Source organism: Triticum aestivum, chromosome 6A (genome assembly GCF_018294505.1).
Source record: "Triticum aestivum cultivar Chinese Spring chromosome 6A, IWGSC CS RefSeq v2.1, whole genome shotgun sequence".
NCBI lineage: Eukaryota > Viridiplantae > Streptophyta > Magnoliopsida > Poales > Poaceae > Triticum > Triticum aestivum.
Window position 1 is genome coordinate 533,899,595 of NC_057809.1, and position 19,841 is coordinate 533,919,435.

The following is a 19,841-nucleotide window of genomic DNA, read 5'->3' on the forward strand; positions in this document are numbered from 1 at the left end:
CAGGAAATCATGCAGCTATTAGACGTGAAATCGTTGAGAGATTGAACGCGTTTACTTCTTGTAATTTTGTCCATGAGTTTAGGAGCTCGAATATCGAGGCTCACAGTCTCGCTAGACATGCACTTTCACTCGGGTTAGGCCGCCATGTATGGTTAGGCCTTTTCGGGGAGTTGAACTTTCTTCATGTAAATGTTCCAACAATTTGAATAAAGCCTGGCATGGTTGTCAAAAAAAAACGTCACCGAGCGGCGACACGATTTCCCCACCGCCCACCGCTCTTCCCACTTTGCCATCTGGAGGCTTCCATAAGGCAAAACCCCCAAATCCTCCCCGGCTCTCCGCTGGACGATCAAGCGAACTCCCGAAAATCCCACACAAAAAAAGCGAAAATTAAAACGACATGAACCCCCTCAAGAACTCGCGCTCCGCCCTCTCCCGTCTCCTCCGCCACAACCCCGCCGCCGGCCGGCCGCAGCCCCCGGCCCCTCCCCCGCCGGTGCCGCGGGAAACGGCCGCTCGGCACTACCACGCCGCCCCGCGCCGCCCAGGGTTCATTCAGTCCTTCAGCCGAGGGCCCCTCCGCCACGAGCCCGCCGCCCTCTTCCGGCAGCCGCCGGCGCGGGCGCAGGCGCCGCCTCCCCGGCACTACTTCACCTCCTCGCGCCGCCCGGAGGTCATCCACTTCGCGCGCCGCCGCGGCGGGGCGCGGTGGTACCACGACAGGCGGAAGGTCGCCGCGGTGGTCCTCCTCGCCGGCGGCGGGACAATCGTCGTCTACTTCGGCAACCTCGAGACCGTGCCCTACACCAACCGCACCCACTTCGTCCTCGTCTCGCCCCAGCTCGAGCGCCAGCTCGGCGAGTCCCAGTTCGCTGATCTCAAGAAGGAGCTCGCCCCCAAGATCCTGCCCCCGCTCCACCCCGACAGCGTCCGCGTCCGCCTCATCGCCTCCGAGATCGTCCGCGCGCTCCACCGCGGCCTCGCCGACCGCCGCAGCGACGACTTCGATGACGCCTCCTACGGCGACATCTCCACCGACATCGCCGTCAAGGCCCGGGACATGGATGCCGACGACGTGATGCATCGGGTCTCGCCTGGCAAGACCGCGGGCACGGCCGCTAGGGCTCAGCGAGACGACGAGCTTCTCGATGACAGGTGGGTCGCCGAGAGCCGGAGACGGGGGAAGGCACGCGGAGCGCAGCCACAGACGAAGCACCTCAATGAGCTCAATTGGGAGGTCATCGTCGTCAGAGATAAGCTCATCAATGCAATGTGCTTGCCTGGTGGTAAAATTGTAGTCTTCACTGGATTGCTCGACCATTTCAAGACAGATGCTGAGATTGCGACAGTGCTTTCGCATGAGGTGGGTTTACTAATTGGGTAATGGGCTCATATGTACTTTGTGGTTGTTTTACAGTGCATTGGAACAGATATTGGTACCTCTATGTTTTAGATTGGGTTAATGGGCTCATATGTACTTTGTGGTTGTTTTACAGTGCATTGGAACTGATATTGGTACCTCTATGTTTTAGATTGGGCACGCTATCGCGAGGCACTTGCCAGAGATGATCACCAAGGGCATGTGGTTTACTATCCTGCAGCTTATCGTCCTACAGTTTATTTACATGCCAGACCTAATTAATGCAATGTCGACATTACTCCTCAGATTGCCCTTCTCACGAAGGTATTCATTTCTGCATTTCATATTCTTCGTGGAATCACGGTTATTTACATTCTACACATGATAAGTTGCATATATGACTGAAATGAGATGCTACCAGATCTGGCAAAAGCCAATGAATTGGCACCAATGGGCTTGTTTTGTCTAGGTATCTAGTTTTGCTATAAGTTATGATATGACTCCTGCTTCAAGTGCCTCCATGTGGGCCATTGTATACTATTGTGAGCCATCCTATTATTTCAGCTTATTGTGCCACAGACCAGTGAGAATCTATCTAGGTAAAGTGATCAACCATGCATAGGAAAAAGCTCATATCAACATGAAAACATGCATGATAAATTTTTTATATTGTTCTATTTATACTTAATAAATATTGTGCAACTATACAATGATCAAACACAACAAATCATACTCCCTCCTCCCCAAAATAATTGTCTTTGATCGGGCACAACTTTGTACTAAAGTTGTACTAAATGAAAAACACTTCTTTGGAACGGAGGGAGTATGTATTTTCAGTTTATTTCTCATATTATTACTCCCAATGTTCATGTTCCATGCAACCAAATCACATCGAATTATATTGCAAACTCCGCAACAATTTGCGGGTTATCATCTAGTACCATTGACTTTTGCTACGGACTTAACTAACAACAGTGACAATTCTAGTAATAAAACATATGCCTCTTGATTGCCCAACAGATGAGATCATTACTGGTAATTCTTGTCCTCAACAGGGCATTGGACCTCGGAGAGACATCTAGTTCTCTGTTCTCATACTTTTTTTCTATGGTTGGCAGAGTCCTTTTTTTTTTTTGAAAAAATGCCACCATGGCTAGCTTTATTGATTTGGCAAAATCGTTACATCGTTCACTAAAGAGTTTATAAGAAAATCTGGGGGTTCATCAACCCAATTACAAGAAACATTATTCTCATAAGAAAATTTAGCTAAATTGTGCGCAGCTTCATTTGCTTCCCTTCGGCAATGTGTGAACTCAACATTCCCAATCATTCCAGCTATAATAAAACAGTCCGCATATATAGCAGTAGCTTCGCTCCACATCCTCTCTTGGCCTGAACATGCATTAACGACCTCTAAGGCATCTGATTCAATTTGTATGGAGGTATATCCGAGAGATTCAGCCAAAATTAGTCCGCTCTTCATAGCCATTGCTTCTGCTAGAAGAGCATCAGCGACATATGGGATTGTAGCGCATGAAGCCGCAATAAAAACTCCATATCTATCTCTTGCCACGGCCCCTGTAGCGCCCTTACCTTCTTCATCATGGTAGGATGCATCAACATTTATTTTTACAAGACCTGAGGTGGGTTTCTTCCACTGTTCACCATTACGAATGACCTGTACATCTGTTGTAGCTTGCTGGAAATTAGCACAAATAGCCTGGACTTATTAGCTATTCACACAAGTTCTTAGAAAGTAGACGAAATCAGATTTACAATAGCATATGTCATGTACTCTTTTGTACTCCCTCCTCCGTCCCATAATATAAGAGCGTTTTTGTAGTGTCAAAAACACACTTATATTATGGGGCGGAGGGAGTACTAAATTCTGGATCTGCATGGAATTGATCCCAAAACACCAAATTGACTGGAATGATAATATGATATCTTTCTTGTACATCTCTTACAAATCCTACCGAAGTTGACGAGGATGATGCCCCTTCCTCTATAACTACTAGAATTTCATCACCAATGCATTGTGCGTGACTATTCTATTGTCCACCAGTTTTTTATCAGATGCACGTGTAAGAATCGTTTTACAACATGTGTGAATTGTGAGGATGGGGTGGTCTATATTTGAGATTTACAAAGTTAGTATTTAAGGTGGTAAGTTTGCACTTCTGACTTGTGGTAAAATCAGTCCCTTCATGGTTTTCGAGTCGCGACTCATGCGAGTCGCTCTGGGGCAGCGACTCGGAAGAAATCGAGCCTGCGTTGTGACTAGTCGCGACTCAGAGTCGCGAGTCGACACTAAGCTGAGTCGACCATATTTTTGTGACTCATAGACTAGTCGTCGACTAGTCGTGACTAGTCGAGCGACTCAAAATCCATGAGTCCCTTTCACAAGTGCTTGTTTTTTCCAGTATGAAGCAGTGGTCACTGGTCAGTTAGGATCTTCATGATGGTGAAACTTGAACTTCCCAGACCTGACCAAATTGGGTAATTTTATGCAGAAGTACCCCCCCCCCCCCCCAAAAAAAAATTTATTGAAGGGGGGAAGTAGCTCCGTCCTTTTGGATGTCTTTATGAAAGACATATCTAACGTATGGTTTGAAAATAAAATACTCTGTACGGCAATTTCGAGAAAAAAAAATCTTTTCAGACACACACTCAACTCTAATGGACTAACTACTGTTGCTTAGTTGTTGAGCCTCATCGGTACAAGCTTTCTGTGATCAAAGCTTCCTTTGATCTTTGAATTGATTGATGACATGACCTAGTGCAGACATTCAGCGCTTCTGCCTAGTGCATCTGAAATGATGCATCACAGTAGCTAGGGTGTTTAGCTAGCTGAAGCTGTATCCGTCAGTTTCCTCGAAACGATGAGGACAAGTAACTGAAGACATCTCCTGAAACGTGGACTGGCTACTGATCCATCTTGGCAGTCTGATCTGCCGCACATTATCTCCGACTTTACCCCACTCCTTGTTGCATTATTGAATAGCTGACTGTATCTCCATGTGTCTTTCCAATCAGGATCCGCTGATGCCACTTTCTGTGGACATGATTTTCTAAAACCCCACCCCAGCTGTCACTTCTTGATGTAGCCTTCATTGCTTCAAAGATACAATAAAATTTCATATGATTAGGCGATGAGTTGCCTAGCACCTTCACCACATGAATCCCGCCCTGCTGTACTCTATCCAGTTGTTTTAACCATAGATAGTTCTTCATGATCTGAATATAAAATGATTTGTGAGGATTCTTTCATCCGTGCCCTAGCTGTTTTAATTCTAGTGAGATTTATTTGTAGGGCCGGTCCTGTCTTTTGTCCATCATAAGAGGTAAAGTACTATTTTTTTTAGATGGAGCCCTGCTGGTCAGATAAATTGTGGTTGCTCTAATATGACATAAGATTCAGTATATGTCATTACAGTCCTTCCTGGAAGAAAAAAAAAACTCGTGTGTTGTACAGTTGCCATCCTTGTTACCGCATTATCAAACATATGCAAGTGTATCTTGTTAGAAGCCCTTGCGATGATGTATGTTGCATGTTTGCAGGATGGAGGTAGAGGCGGATCACATCGGGCTCATGCTTCAAGCTTCTGCTGGTTTCGACCCACGCACAGCTCCCAAGGTCTACGAGAAGCTAGGACAAATCGCGGGCAATCAGTCAGTGCTGAAAAGCTACCTCTCCACCCATCCTTCGAGTAAGAAGCGATCGGAGCTCTTGTCTCGAGCCAAGGTAATGGAGGAGGCGATGCAACTATACAGGGAAGCTTGCGCCGGCCACGGGACCGAAGGCTTCCTGTAGGTTGCAGCTTTGAACTCTCCTGCCTGTGGCTGCGTGGTAAGTCGCTCGGTGGCGGTGCCTGGCACGGAAACATGTCCTTTGTTACCTGCACGGTGACGTCCAGTAAGAAGAGTGCATTCTGTGTCTGAAGATGTTCGTTCTGTGCGTTGTTACTGTCTGTTCTTGTCAGGCTGAATCAGCCGCACTTTGGTAGCAGGATGTGATCGAGCTGCATCATTTGTGATTAGGAGAGAACAGGGAATAGGAGAAGAGTTTCTGTTAATAATTGTCTTCCAAGAGCAGCTTTTATAGTCCCATCTTCCTTGGGTTTACCGGCGTTGATGATCGTCACGTTGGTTAGTTTTTGTCATCTACGCCAGCTAGTAGTCAGCTGGTGACGGAATATTCATATAATATCGATGTTTGAAGTAGTCAGTCACAACTCACAAGGTATATAATATACTCCATCGGTTTCTAAATATTTGTCTTTTTGGAGATTTTAAATGGACTACCACATACGGAGGTATATAGACATATTTTAAAGTATAGATTCATTCATTTTGTTCTGTATGTGGTTACTTGTTGAAATATCTAGAAGACAAATATTTAGGAACGGAGAGAATATAACTGAAGGAATACTCTTCAAACCTCAAGTATTCTGGCTTTGCTAGCTGCCACTGTCCCGACGTGCTTACTTATTTGGTACTGTATTTATCAGTAGATACACCCACTCCGAGAACCACTCGATGTCATACACAGCCAGTCATGGAATATTCAGATGATCTTAGCTTCAAGTGGTCAATCAGTCACAAGGTAGGTAGGTCCAGGACTGAATAATCTGCAGGCCTCAATCACCCTAGCTTGCTTGCAACCTTTGACGTGATTCTGCGCTTCGTATTTACTCCCTTTGTTCCTAAATATTTGTCTTTCTAGATATTTCAACAAGTGACTATATACAGAGCAAAATGAATGAATCTATACTCTAAAATATGTCTACATATATCCGTATGTGGTAGTCTGTTTGAAATGTCTAGAAAAATAAATATTTAAGAACGGAGGAAGTAGTCAATAGTAATAGATGCACCCATCCCGTGACACGATCGGGGACACACTCTGCCTACCACCTTTACCTGCTCAAGATTCCTAATCGCACGGGGCACCCGTCGTGACACGGCGAGCCCGCCCGGTCGCCGATGTCACGCGCGGCCACAACGTTCGTTCGCCGGCATGGCATCAGCGTCGAACAGAATGCATCGTCGGGTTCCGCGACGCACCGCTGGTCCCGTCTCCCACGAGCGTCAGGTTACTTGAAGAGCCGTCTGTCTATCTATCTGGGCGATTAGATTAGTCCTATCATACGCTCCTCTCCGGCCCATCGACCTCCTCCGTCTCTTCCCCTGGCGCCTCCCCTATCATACCTGCAAATTGGTGCCATATGCTGTAGGAGTACTACAATATGTACTCCTACTCAGCTACTCTCCTCCTCGTAATCTCAATAGTTTATCACAAAACCAGTACTAAACTGCAGCTAAGCCGAGGGTGTAGTGTGGTCATGTTAGCTTTTCGCGGCGCGAAGTGTCGCTCCCTGGTTCGTTTGTTTGCTGCTTCCATGGCGATCGGTCATGATTCATGCAATGGTGCAGAGCAGTGCAGGGTTGGACTTTGGACCGGCGATCGAGGGACCGGAGAGACCTTTCCGGCAGCTAAAGGATGGCGGCCCTCGGGTCGCCGGTTGGGTCGCGGTTTCGTTCCTACGCAGCCGATGCGTCCGCTGCCTTCTTTTGACCAAGTGGTCGTTTGTGTTGGACACGAGATTCCGAGAGGCGTGCAAGGCGAGGCTTGGACGCCGGACACCGTTGATAGACCGATGCTCACCAGCAAAGTGGCCGGCAGCGGGCTGACAAGTAAAGAAATGGGCTCTTGGGTCTTGGCCATTTGAAGATTGTGATCAGAAGTGACACTAGCAGCACAACAAAGTTGCCGTGCATACCACTGTAGCACTGTGCCGTCACATAGGGCCTAGCGACCTACTTGTGGGTCGTGACAAGCATGGACGAACGGTCAGGAATAAGGGTGAGGGGAGTCACAAGTCTGCATCCACACCTGTAGTCGCGGCCCTGTGGGGACACCACCGTTCATCTATACTACTATTAAACAATCAAACAAGAACTTTTTTAAGCACACCCCACAAAGCGTACACATCTATACTACTATTGAACAATCAAACAAGAACTTTTTTAAGCACACCCCACAAAGCGTACACAGATCCAATACCACCGCACGATTAGGCCCACTAAAATCAATCTAACGGTTAGCCTTAACCTAAACTATTTTCTGTGTGCACTTAGCAATTTACATTGACTGACCGTACTCCACCGTGGAGGAAAATATGAAACTCCACGCTTGAGCAATTAGGAAACTAATTATCACGGGTGCATCCTATTTTAGGAAACTAAATCAGAGTGCATCCATCCTATTAGGAAACTAATCTCAGACAAATCCATCCTATTAAAAAACTTATCTCGGATGCATCCATCCTATTAGGAAGCTAATCGCGAGCCGCCTGCCGCCATCATGCACGCTAGCCACGATGGGGGAAGCGCGAGGAGCTTCGTCTTTCTTCGGGAACATCTATACTACTATTAAACAATCAAACAAGAACTTTTTTAAGCACACCCCATAAAGCGTACATAGATCCAATACCACCGCACGATTAGGCCCACTAAAATCAATCTATCGGTTAGCCTTAACCTAAATCATTTTCTGTGTGCACTTAGCAATTTACATTGACTGACCGTACTCCACCGTGGAGAAAAATATGAAACTCCACGCCTGCGCAATTAGGAAACTAATAATCACGGGTGCGTCCTATTCTAGGAAACTAAATCAGAGTGCATCCATCCTATTAGGAAACTAATCTCAGACAAATCCATCCTATTAAAAAACTTATCTCGGACGCATCCATCCTATTAGGAAGCTAATCGCGAGCCGCCTGCTGCCATCATGCACGCTAGCCACGATGGGGGAAGCGCGAGGAGCTTCGTCTTTCTCCGGGAACACATGTGCTATCGCCGCCATCGTCTTCTGTTTGGAGGCCAGGCGCTCTTCTGCCGCTACTGCGACGACTTCATCCACGTCCAGGGCATGCTCTCCAGCAACCATCGACATCCGCATTGACTTCAGCTCCGTTCGCAGCACCCATGCCGACAAAGTGTCTGTTCAGTGGGTGCACGTGCATTACATATTAAATAAGAATCACGGGCCTTCAAGCAATCTAGAATTATAGATTTGGGATTATCTTAGGTTGTCGATTGCTGTACTGAAAATGTGTAATTATATATGGCACGTACATAAGAATGCAGAAATCTTGTCTTACAAAGTAGGATCAAGAGGGATACTGAAGAAGTCAAGATGCAGAGTCTATTTCCCATGATTACTTCTCATGTTCATGTCGGTTTCCTTGGGCTTTACTTCGTACCACCATATGCATTAAACTGGACCGTATCAAGAGGTAACACCATCCCCTTGATTAGAATTGCCTTATTTGTGCTATTTGATCAGTGTGTGTTTTACGTATGACGTTGCTTTACCTGGAATTAAGGTGGGTTGCACCTGCCTAGGCACTATCTCTAGGGATAGGTTGGAAATCAGAATATATGATTCATTCTTAAAGAAAACTTTACACGCGTTACTTTAACATAATTGCACAGCAATCCAGTAAATTATGTAAGATTCAGTAGGAGGCAAAATATTGAAGATGTACTACTATTTCAGTTACATGATTCTATACATCTAAAACGGGTCACATGACTCCGTAACTATTGTTAGAGAATATCTCTTGCTGTTCTGTAAAGGTATGCAATCTCTACTGCGTTTCAATAAAGAGAATTTTATCATACAGAAGGATCCAATGAAGAAACTAATCCGGCTGAGTTCCAATAAATAGATCCTTCAAAGGATCTGTCCTAATACAACTGCCGTATATTGGTACAGAGAAATCATATAAATTGTACTCAGTCAGATTTTTTGTTTCATGACAGAGAAACCAAATACCTTTCGCTATTTGGGCATATATATTTATTCTTATACATTTGTGCAGTTTCGAATGATCCAACATATCTGCAGTCATCAAACTTGAAGACATGATGTTTAAGGCCTTATTTGCACCGCCTCTCTTTCTTTGTCTGTGCGCCTCTTTCCTCCAATAATAATAATGAACAACTTTTTTCGGATCAGGTATTACATTATTACAAATGTATGCTGAAGCTACTCCTTACGACAAGGAAAAAGAGGATGAATGCTTTCTATCTTCCCCAGTTTTGTAGCATGTTCCAAATTGTTGGCTCTTTCTTATTTGAGGATTCATCATTTTTTTGTAATTTAGAAGCTGACCTGAAAGCTTGATATGGTTAAGCTTGACAAATACTCTAGAATACTTTTCCTTCCATTTTTATTTTTCTTCATAACTCATTTCAGTTTCTATACGTACAAAGCGTCTTACATCATTGTAAGTTAGTATGGTTGCCAACGCATAAACACATACAAAACCGGATAAATATTTTCTATTATGATAATTATTGGATTTCTTCTAGCCCTTTTACATTTCAATTAGTTCTTGTAAATCATCTTTATTTCATATAGAAGTCGTTGTAGTCACATATCATCTTCTATTTCCTATTATCCATAGTAGGTAGCTATAGAATTTTGGCAGTCCACACAACCAAAAAATATATATAATTTGATCCAAATTAGTACAAATATATATTTTGCTATACAGATTAGTAGAATAAAGTAAGATTCAAGAATTAAGCATCTTGAACAATATAATTGCACCGTAAGGCAGTTTATACTTTTTTTTCCTGGCTACACTCGAAGAGAAGACTATACTACATGCATATATTACTGCATTAATAAATAATTGCTGATTTTATTTAAATGAGAATATTTTCATGCTATTACTCTATGCAGCAACATAACCACTATTGTGTCTCGCTTTTGAAAATACAATTTGAGCGACATCAAACATTGTGTATCCATTTAATTTATATTTTTAAAAACGTTTATTTTTTTATATTATGTGAATTCACCTGTTTTACGTTTGAGACGTGCGTTGTACGTGCATGCTTACTAGTGGGGAGCAAAAGCGCGTGCATTGTACCGGATCAGCAACGTGCAAGCTTAACGCAATCTCTGATTGATTGATTCGCTGTACTACCGGACGAGCATGCTGCCGAGGCTTTACCATCTCTTATCAGCTGAGCCGAGCGCTCTCTTTCCTTATCAGCCGAGTAATTAACATCAAACCGTCTTTTTCTTAAATACAATTGTCCTGAAAGAAAAGTAATTGTTGGTAGAATCTCTCGATTTTATATACTACTAGGAATTCAGGAAAAGTGATACCCTTGGTATAAAGCTGGTTGTAGTGGAAGTATCATAAGTAGTATCATCCATGCTAATTAGACGTTTTAGATGATGTGGCACACAATTAAATAAGGAAAAAGAGGATGTAGTATCATATTATGATACCATCTCATATTAAATGCTCTGCTAGTTTGTGTCATGCATGACAATTAATAAGGCAATCTGAGATACTAACTTATGATACTATGCATTACGGAGGTAGTATCACACACTAGTATCATATGCATGATGTATATGATACTCCCCATTACAACCAGCCTAAGGCTGGTTATAGTGGAGAGTAACTTAGACTAGTGTCATGCATATGACACTAGTCTAAGTTACTACCTTCATAATGCAAAGTATCATAGATGGCTTCATTTATTAGCTCATAGACTCATCTTGTATTGGAAAGCGTTATGTTACAGTAACATATTATGTTATCATCTCTCATTAATTAGTTGCCACGTAAGCAAAATTTTATCAAAGTACGCTATGTTACTAGCTAAGTTACTCTCATTATGACTAGCCTAATAATGTAGCTCCCCACTCTTGGCGCACTAATAATGGTCTAGCGCCATTTAAGCTTCGTCCACAACCATTGGAAGCGCAACAACCGCTTTACACAAAGTTGCATCATTATGAGCACTAATACCATCCGTAGCATGAGACAGGCGGTTTGGTGTGGTACCACGGCAGCGGTACGGACCATTTTATTACCATATCAATTGATGATTACACGAGGACCAGAGCACCCAAACGGCAAGGGAAAACAATCAATAGTAGCCTTGTGTGTTTGACACGCCTCTTGCCACCCACCACCCAGAGACGAGAGAAGAGCGACCAGACACCCTGATGCATGACGACGACGACGATGATGCGACCTACCTAAGCGGACTACGCGTAGTATGCAACCAAACGGAAAATCAAATATGTTGGAAGAATTTCGTCCAAATCCTCCAGTGGCCACCCACCAAATCCAACCCAACCCATCACTGATCATCGCACGGCGATCGGCGCCGATCGGCTTCAGGGCTTCCACAGGATGGTGGTCTCGGCGATCATCGAGGTGACCACGTATGGGTCCATGTTGGACGCCGGCCGGCGGTCCTCGAAGTAGCCCTTGCCGTTCTGCTCCGTCTCCCGGCCCACGCGCACCGACGCGCCACGGTTTGCGACGCCCTGCAGTCATTCAGATGATTCAGAACCACTGTCGGAGTAACGAGATGTGGAAAGATTCAGATGATCCAGAACTAGAAGGCGAGGGGCGCGGCGTACCCAGCTGAAGGTGTTGATGTCGGCGGTCTCGTGCTTGCCGGTGAGGCGGCGCTCGTTGCCCTCGCCGTAGGCGGCGATGTGCTCCTTGTGCTTGAGCTTGAGCTTCTCCACGGCATCCACGATGACCTTGAACCCGCCGTCCTTCCTCATCGACTCGGTACTGAATGCAGCAGAGTCGTTCGTGATCAGCAAAACAGCACGGTAAGATGAATGACACTTATCGATCTGTTCGAGCATCTCATCTCAATTACCTGTAGTTTGTGTGAGCACCAGCACCGTTCCAGTCGCCTGGGATGGGCTTGGGGTCAAATGTGACGACAACTCCGGCGATCTCAGTGATCCTCTGAAGAAAGGGAGAGTAACATTTAATCGCAATAATTTTAACCGAACACGATGTCATTCCATCACAAAAGCCTCCCTCATCAGAATAAGATCACATGACTATTATCATTACCTCAAGAAGGTAGCGAGCGACCCACACTTGGTCGCCAGCAGAAATGCCAACAGTCGGGCCGACTTGGAACTCCCACTGAAAACCAAACATAGTAATTCTACCATGGTCAGAGAGACAGTAATTCTCAAGATAGAGAAAATAGGAATGTCCTGTGTTGTAGCGGTGTTTCACCTGTCCGGGCATGACCTCGCCATTGATGCCACTGATGTTGACACCGGCAAAGAGGCAGGCCTTGTAGTGAGCGTCAACTATGTCACGCCCAAACGACTTGTCAGCACCAATACTACAGTAGTAAGGACCCTACACACATGAAGAAGAGATTGGTAAGTGTACACTTCACCAAAATTAGGGCCAAACGTCCAAATTCAGTCGGTCAAGCCGAAAGAGACGTACCTGAGGACCAGGGAATCCACCAACAGGCCAGCCGAGAGGCCAGTTGATGTCCTTCTGTAGGAGGGTGTACTCCTGCTCAATACCATACCTATCGTCGCAAAAACAACGCGATCAGTCAATCAATTATCATAAAACAGTCACTACTTCCTCCGTTTCTAAATACTTGTCTTTCTAAGCATTTCAACAAGTGACTACATACGGAGCAAAATGAGTGAATCTACACTCTAAAATATGTCTACATACATCCGTATGTAGTAGTCATTTGAAATGTCTAGAAAGACAAATATTTAGGAACGGAGGGAGTAGATCATTATTTTCTAGTGTTCGTAATCATCGATCGAGTTTGTGTATTGTATTTATATATACCATGGCTCCTCCTTGGCAACATCAGGGTTGCTAAAGATCTTGGCAGCGTTGTATCTCTTGTTGGTGGGGATTGGCACTCCAGCTGGGGTGTAGCAATCGCACATGACCTGCAAGTGGTTCGAATTTAGTAAGGGGGATCTTGATTACTAAGGATGTTGACAAGATGATGGCCATTGGATTCCCTCACTACTGCACTGTACTAGTTAGGTAGACCAGACACGCACGCCTAATAACCAAAAATATCCATAATTCACAACCCTGAGTGGTCCTTGACTGGGATATAATTTGCGTCAGAAATAGGAGTAGGAGTAGCTAAGAATACTGGACCAAAATCATTCAAAATCTGCATCAGAAGATGCTTAAGTTGATCTCCCCTCTTAATGATGCTCGTTAGTCCGTCGTAGTTGAGCAGAAGAGCTAGATCGATCAACTACAGTGACAAATACTACTGCACTAGAGCCTACAGGTGCAGATCACTTGCACGGTAGTAGTGCTACAGTCTATTACATGAGTGGGGTGGTCACTTACAAGGATGTTGTTGCCCTTCCTGAACGGGTCCTTGAAGATGGCCTGTGGGCTGCAGCACGGCACATGCCCCAAGGGAAACAAAAATTACTCCTTGGGTCCAAGGTAAAAAAAGATAGAACTGCACTTCACAGAGGTAAATTGTTCTGGAGTGGCATGGCAAATGGCACTTACTACAGGATGACCTCGCTGTCCTCGCCGGGGGCCTGGCCGGTGCTGGAGCCGTCGTAGTTCCACTTGGGCAGCTTGCTGGGATCCGTGACCGGGCCGGGGAGGGTCTGCACCAACCAGAGCAACAACAACAGTAAATCCACACAGTTAGCCAAAAGGAATCTCGCAACCTCTGATATATAAGCACAAGAACAGCTCAGTGGATAACTAGGTAGCACGGCAGAAAAGTGATAGGACACGGCAAGGAGGTCATGGGATCCATGCCGGCCGGGGATGGGAATCTTTATCTGCATCTGTATCTTACCCTGGCCTTGCTCCTGAGATCCATGCCAGATCCGCCGATCCTGCAATAAATCCAAAATAAATTGACGGTGAATATACCAGCAGAAACAGCCCACATAAACGAAACCCATGACCGGCGTATCATTTACTGTTCACCACGGTTTTTTGCCGGGCACAGTGAAAATATGGGTATTGGCCTCGGTTCCGACATGGTGAAGATCGAAAGCTCGCGCGTGGGAAATTCATGGAGGAGGAGCAGAGCATCTGACCGCGCGCGGGCCGGGGCCATGCTGCGCAGGGGAGGGACCGAGGGGGCAGAGGATGCCGCCGCAGAGATCCTCTCCCCAACAGGACAAAACGTACTGCCGGTACGAATATGGCAGTGGCGCATCCATCCCTGCGTTGCGCATATCCGGAAGGGGAGTGATAAATCACCACCAACAAACCAAAAACCTCTTCTCGTCGCGCTGCCATGCCTAAAACCTACTGTATTTCCCAACTCTCTCTGAACGGAACCGAACCGAACGGAACGGAACCGAACTGAACTGAACTGAACGGAAGAAGAGAAAAAGGTGGCGTTTACCACCCGCACGAGCGAGCACCGCCGGTCGCTGCACCCACGGAGCGGATCGCGGGGGCGAAAAGTATTTGGGTTTTTTATTAAAGAAAAAAAACACCACGACGAATCCGCGCTAACAGCGCAAACTACGACGACGGCCCCATGAATTTAGCATCGAGGAAAAACCCAGTCCCCCGAGCGATCCCGCCGCCTGCTCTCCACGAACCAGGCGGCGGCGGCGGCATGATGAGCCCGCGCGGTTCCGGGCGGCGGCCGACGCGGACGCAGCGGAGAAACGGCCGAGGTCCGTTCGTCCGGGGGAAGGAAGGAGGACGTACCATATGTACTCGGCGATGATCTTCTCCGTGGAGTCGGTGAGGTCGAGGTTGAGGAGATCGGTGAGGAGCGCCATGGCGGGAGGAGCAATCCGGCTCCGGCTGACTGAGGGCAGGAAGGCAGGAAGGAAGGCGGGTGGGGGTGGTGCGAGGCCAAGGGGAGATCGGGAGGGCGGCTATATAATGGCGACGACCCAGCACGCACCCGGCAGGAGCAGCTGCTACAGGGAAAGTCGTTGCGCGCGGTGCGTATCCGTGTACCGCCGCTATACGTGCGGCGCTTTCTCTCTCTCACAAAGATATCTTTATCTCTCTGCGGACTCCGCCGTGGCGACGTCTCCTTCGCGGGATAAAAATAAAATATTTTATTTCCGGCAGTCTGTTCGACCGGGGGTAGGTGCGCGATGTTACCTATCCCGCACCCGCTGCCGGCGCTCCCACGACGATGACCTGCGGGACCGACGCGGCGCATGGGCCCGGCTGTCAGCCGTACGGTACGGAATACGGAGTCTGGGAAAACGCGCGTTTTGTTGCTGAAAAAAATAAGTAAAATGTTTTTTTTAGTGCGTTGCGGGCGGCAGCTTTGTCGATGGTGTGGTGCTGCTGGGAGATTTGATTATCAGTTCCGAGCATAGGGGTAAAGTAAAGTAAAGTAGTAGTTTTTTTTTCTTTTTTTTATTTTTCAACGTTTTGCTTTGGAGTGGGAGAGGAGTCCAAAGCTGGAATAGATTGATTGAGTATTTGCTGGAATTTAATCATGCTTCCACCTAATGCCGCCCACCTCATGCGCCAGTGGGAGTGGGGGGGGGGGGGTGGCAGATTCAGAGAATCTTCACCCGCAGGGGAATCTCGCGGATTTCTGCGTGCACACATAAATTCTTGCAGATTTATTAGGCGCAAAAATGAAGCGACTCCGTGTCTTTTTTTTAGTACTACCTCCGTCCCGGTGTATAAGTCATTCGCGTAGTTCTAGGTCAATAATTTAACTATCTAAATATGTATTATATGTGACAAAAAATATATATTTAGAAACTACATCCGTGTGAAAATCTAGTGGTATACTTTTCATGACATATAACACATATTTAATTTCTCAAATCGATGACCTAGAACTACGCGAATGACTTATACACCCGGACGGAGGGAGTACTTATTACTCCGGAGAGCCACGTTTGAAGCACCGGGGGAATCTTTCTCCAGCGGTGTGCTTTTTGATAAGTTCAAAATTACCACAAAATCGGGGTTTGTAACCGCAGGAGTCACGAGGAGGGAAATGACGAGGTGGAGCGCACGTGAGGTGAGCGAAAAGGAAAGCTGCGGTGAATCGATCGCCGGTTCAGGAAAAAAAAAGCTGGGGTATGAACTGGTGCGACGGCAGCGCCACCACACACGTGACCCATTTGCGCATTCCGTGCGGGATCTTATCTTTCCACGTTTGATTGATGTGAATCTTGGTTGGCATGCCGGCTGCTGATCCGGTGCGGGTATCTGCCCGAATCGGTTACTCCTGGTAGATTTTATCCCAAGCGATATATATGAAAGTTTGCATTTGATATTACTATTCAGCTTTTTTTTGCAGGGGGTATTATTATTCAGCTGATTGCCTTTTTTTCTTTGTTGTGGTTGAAAAAAAATTGGATTCCATCGGTGTCGGTTAGGGTTGCGGGAGCGTAAATTTGCCGATGATGCTATGAGAGGAAACCACGTGCGAGTGCTTTAGTCCCAAAGAGGAGACCCTGTCGAAGTTAGGGGTCAGGGTTTAGAGCGGCTATGGTTGGAGCGTCCATCGGAGCCAAAGGCCCATATATAACAAGCCTGAGAAGGCAGTGCCTAGCTATGATGCAAGGTTGGACTGAGGATGAGGCGGTGATGATGAAATGAAGAAGATGGCTGAGAAGGAAGAAGGATTGGCCCCTATACGGCGAGCCTAAGAATGCGGTGATGACACTAGGAAGAAGATGTCGAGAAGGAGGGAGAAGGATTGACCATGAAATCTTGGTCGCGTTTTATATTTTATTCGTTTCTCTCAGTTCCATTGTCGTCATCGATCAGTCGGTGGCTCAACGTCATGATCCTAATCGCTAAATGGAGGTCTTCTACCTCGGTGGTGCCTATACTTCCGCCTTTTTGTCCACTAGTACCTTCAACTACGCCTCCGTTATAAGTAAAAAACATCATAGTAATATGAAAATGTGAGGGCCAATATAACCAATGAAATAATTTTCAAACCGATACAAACATATATGAAAATTATATATCTTGAAGAAAGAGAAAGAAGAAGAAAGAAAAAGAAGAAGGTCGAGAAGGAAGAAGAAGGATTTGCCATGACTCTGATTTTAGGAGGAGGAAAACCAAAAAATACATATATCTATATTACTCAACTTTTCATTTTAATATTTTGCTTGTTCCTCTTGACCCCGCCACCGTTAACACTCATATCTAGACGGTGGCCCCATCGTGTGATCCTAACCGCTCTGTCGAGTTCTCATATTTCGGTGGAGTCAACACTTCCACCTTGTAATCCACTCCCAAGTGAGTTAGAGCGGAGGGAATAATGCATCCAAAATAATACCCTCTCCGTCCCAAAACATTGTAATCTTTGACCGAGTTTATAGAGAAACTAATTAGCATCCAAAATACCAGAATCAACATCATTGGATTCAGCATGAAATATATCAATTCACATGGTATATATTTGATATTATAAATATGGATGGCTTTTGCAATAATCTTGGTGAGAGTTTATGAGTCTCTGTTGGATACACATTACATTATGGGACGGAAGGAGTATCAGACATGAAAATGTATCTCTATTTTCATTGGGAACATTTCTAGTGCACGTTTACTTCAGCTTTGTCTCTGAACACTTCGCAAAAAGGATTGCTCTTAGAGCAACTCCAACGCGTCGACCTAAACGGACGGTGCTTTTGTCCGTTTGGGTCGACCGCCCGTTCGGCGTCCACTCGATTTGAAATTTGAGTCGGCGGTGCGCCTAAGGCGCCGAGTTACATTTGTCGGCGTGGACGTTTGGCCGCTCTTTTTCAACAAATATGCACAAATTTTCACAAGCAAACATATAGTTTCAAACCAAATAAACAACATAGTTTAACAAGCCGAATAAAAATAAAATAGTGTCACATAGGGGCTGTTTGGTTTCCAGGCACATATTGACACACTTTGCCACACCTCACCTTAGTCAAGTTTGATCAAGTTAGGTGAGTGTTTGGTTCTAGCCACATCCAAGGCAAGAATTTTTTTATGAGCAGTGAACCCCACATGTCATAGACACAAGAAGTGTGGCAAGATTCCCTTAGGCAAGCCAAAGTGTGGCTAACAATTTGAGCAACTCAAGTTAGGCAAGTGTGGCAAGTGTGGCAAAAAATAATGTGACAACATAAGGCAAACATAGCCACAATCCAAACAGACCCATAGTTTTGCAAGCCGAATAAAAAAGATACATCTATTGGTTGCTAACATGAGCTCACATATGCTCAACCAAATCATTTTGCAATTGCATGTGAGTTTTCCAATCACACATGTCATGACGAGAATTGGGTGAACTGTTCAAACGTCGCCGCTCCTCCATGCTCAGGCACAACATTCTCACCCTGGAACTGAAAGCCTTGATCGTAGATATGTTCCGGGCGCTCATCTTCTACGATCATATTATGCATGATCACACAAGCAGTCACCACCTCCCACAACTTCTCCGTGCTCCAAGTCCTAACAGGATATCGAACGATGCCCCATTGAGATTGCAAAACACCAAAGGCACGCTCGACGTTCTTTCTAGCACTCTCTTGCTCTTGGGCAAATCTTTTGCTTTTCTCTCCGACGGCGTTGGGGTTTGTCTTCACAGTAGTGGTCTACTGAGAATAGATACCATCACCTAGGTAGTATCCTGTAACATTCACCGGTGGGTTGTTGTCTTCAACAAGCCTAGCAAACACATGCGAGCACTGAAGCACATTGATATTATTGTGTGATCCGGCCATGCCAAAGAAAAAGTGCCAAATCCAGAGATCTTGTGAGGCCACGGCCTCAAGTATGACAGTGCAAACCCTGACATGGCCCTTATATTGCTATTGCCAAGCAGAAGGGTCGTTCTTCCACTCCGAGTGCATGCAGTCTATGCTGCCAAGCATCCCTGGGAATCCTCTGCCGGCATTCATCGCCAACAAGCGGGCTGTATCTTCAGCAGTCGTCTCGCTCAAGTACTCGGGGGCCAAACACAGCAATCACAGCCCTGCAGAACTTGTACATGGAGTCTAGACATGTAGACTCGCTCATACGGACGTACTCATTAATGAGATCACCGGGCACTCCGTATGCAAGCATCCAGACGGCTGTAGTACATTTCTGATAAGATGAGAAGCCATTCTTTCCAATGGCATCCTCTTTGCACTTGAAATAGTCATCATATCCGACTACCCCCTCTCTAATACGGGTGAAAAGATGCCTACTCATACGAAAAACGCCGCCGGAATTTCTGATGTTTGAACAGCGGGTTGGTTGTGTCAAAGTAATCCTTCTAAAGAAGAAAATGGTCGCTCTCTCGGTTGCGATTCAACGCCGGAAGATGCCCCGGAATTGAGCCATGAAACAACGGCCGTTGGCTATTAAGATGGTGATGGACCAACATGGCAGCCAAGATCTCCTCCTCCTCATCGGATGACGAATGGTCTGAGTCTCAAAGGAAATTATGAAAAAAGAACTCGTCGGCGAACTCCATTTTATACCTTAGCAAACTGTGGAACAACTTGAGGGCGTTGACGAAGGAGCCGGCCGACGAGGAGATGTGCGCCTCCCTTGGACTAGGTGGTTTCCCTGGAGGCATCTGACGAGCGTGCCGGCATCAGGCCGGAGGAGCTGGCCAGGGCGGCGAGGCTGCTTCCTGCTCGCGTCGGCGTCGGGTGGTGGGGGTG

General features: G+C 46.0%; 2 protein-coding genes across 2 annotated transcripts; one reads left to right on the forward strand and one right to left on the reverse strand.

Annotated features, from left to right (window-relative positions):
• The first annotated feature begins 254 nt into the window (after positions 1 to 254).
• On the forward strand, positions 255 to 5,650 carry LOC123128318 (mitochondrial metalloendopeptidase OMA1). Its single transcript, XM_044548286.1, has 3 exons — positions 255 to 1,363; positions 1,533 to 1,684; positions 4,922 to 5,650. The coding sequence occupies exons 1-3, from the start codon at positions 401 to 403 to the stop codon at positions 5,172 to 5,174; spliced, it is 1,368 nt and encodes a 455-aa protein (XP_044404221.1). The 5' UTR covers positions 255 to 400; the 3' UTR covers positions 5,175 to 5,650.
• A 5,581-nt stretch (positions 5,651 to 11,231) lies between these two features.
• LOC123128319 (glutamine synthetase) lies at positions 11,232 to 15,207 on the reverse strand. The gene is made up of 11 exons (XM_044548287.1): positions 14,920 to 15,207; positions 14,045 to 14,084; positions 13,744 to 13,847; positions 13,573 to 13,621; positions 13,045 to 13,151; positions 12,679 to 12,766; positions 12,457 to 12,585; positions 12,286 to 12,360; positions 12,083 to 12,174; positions 11,832 to 11,991; positions 11,232 to 11,735 (listed from the first exon to the last, which is right to left on the reverse strand). The coding sequence occupies exons 1-11, from the start codon at positions 14,991 to 14,993 to the stop codon at positions 11,583 to 11,585; spliced, it is 1,071 nt and encodes a 356-aa protein (XP_044404222.1). The 5' UTR covers positions 14,994 to 15,207; the 3' UTR covers positions 11,232 to 11,582.
• Positions 15,208 to 19,841: the final 4,634 nt, after the last annotated feature.

What these genes read in the sequence shown, in the direction of transcription:
- LOC123128318 (XM_044548286.1), top strand. Translation starts at nt 401, where the DNA reads ATGAACCCCCTCAAGAACTCGCGCTCCGCCCTCTCCCGTCTCCTCCGC. An exon ending in CGACAGTGCTTTCGCATGAG is followed by an intron (nt 1,364 to 1,532) that starts GTGGGTTTACTA and finishes TCTATGTTTTAG; the next exon opens with ATTGGGCACGCTATCGCGAG. An exon ending in AGATTGCCCTTCTCACGAAG is followed by an intron (nt 1,685 to 4,921) that starts GTATTCATTTCT and finishes GCATGTTTGCAG; the next exon opens with GATGGAGGTAGAGGCGGATC.
- LOC123128319 (XM_044548287.1), bottom strand. Translation starts at nt 14,993, where the DNA reads ATGGCGCTCCTCACCGATCTCCTCAACCTCGACCTCACCGACTCCACG. An exon ending in ATCATCGCCGAGTACATATG is followed by an intron (nt 14,085 to 14,919) that starts GTACGTCCTCCT and finishes GATTTATTGCAG; the next exon opens with GATCGGCGGATCTGGCATGG. An exon ending in GCGAGGTCATGCCCGGACAG is followed by an intron (nt 12,361 to 12,456) that starts GTGAAACACCGC and finishes TTTGGTTTTCAG; the next exon opens with TGGGAGTTCCAAGTCGGCCC.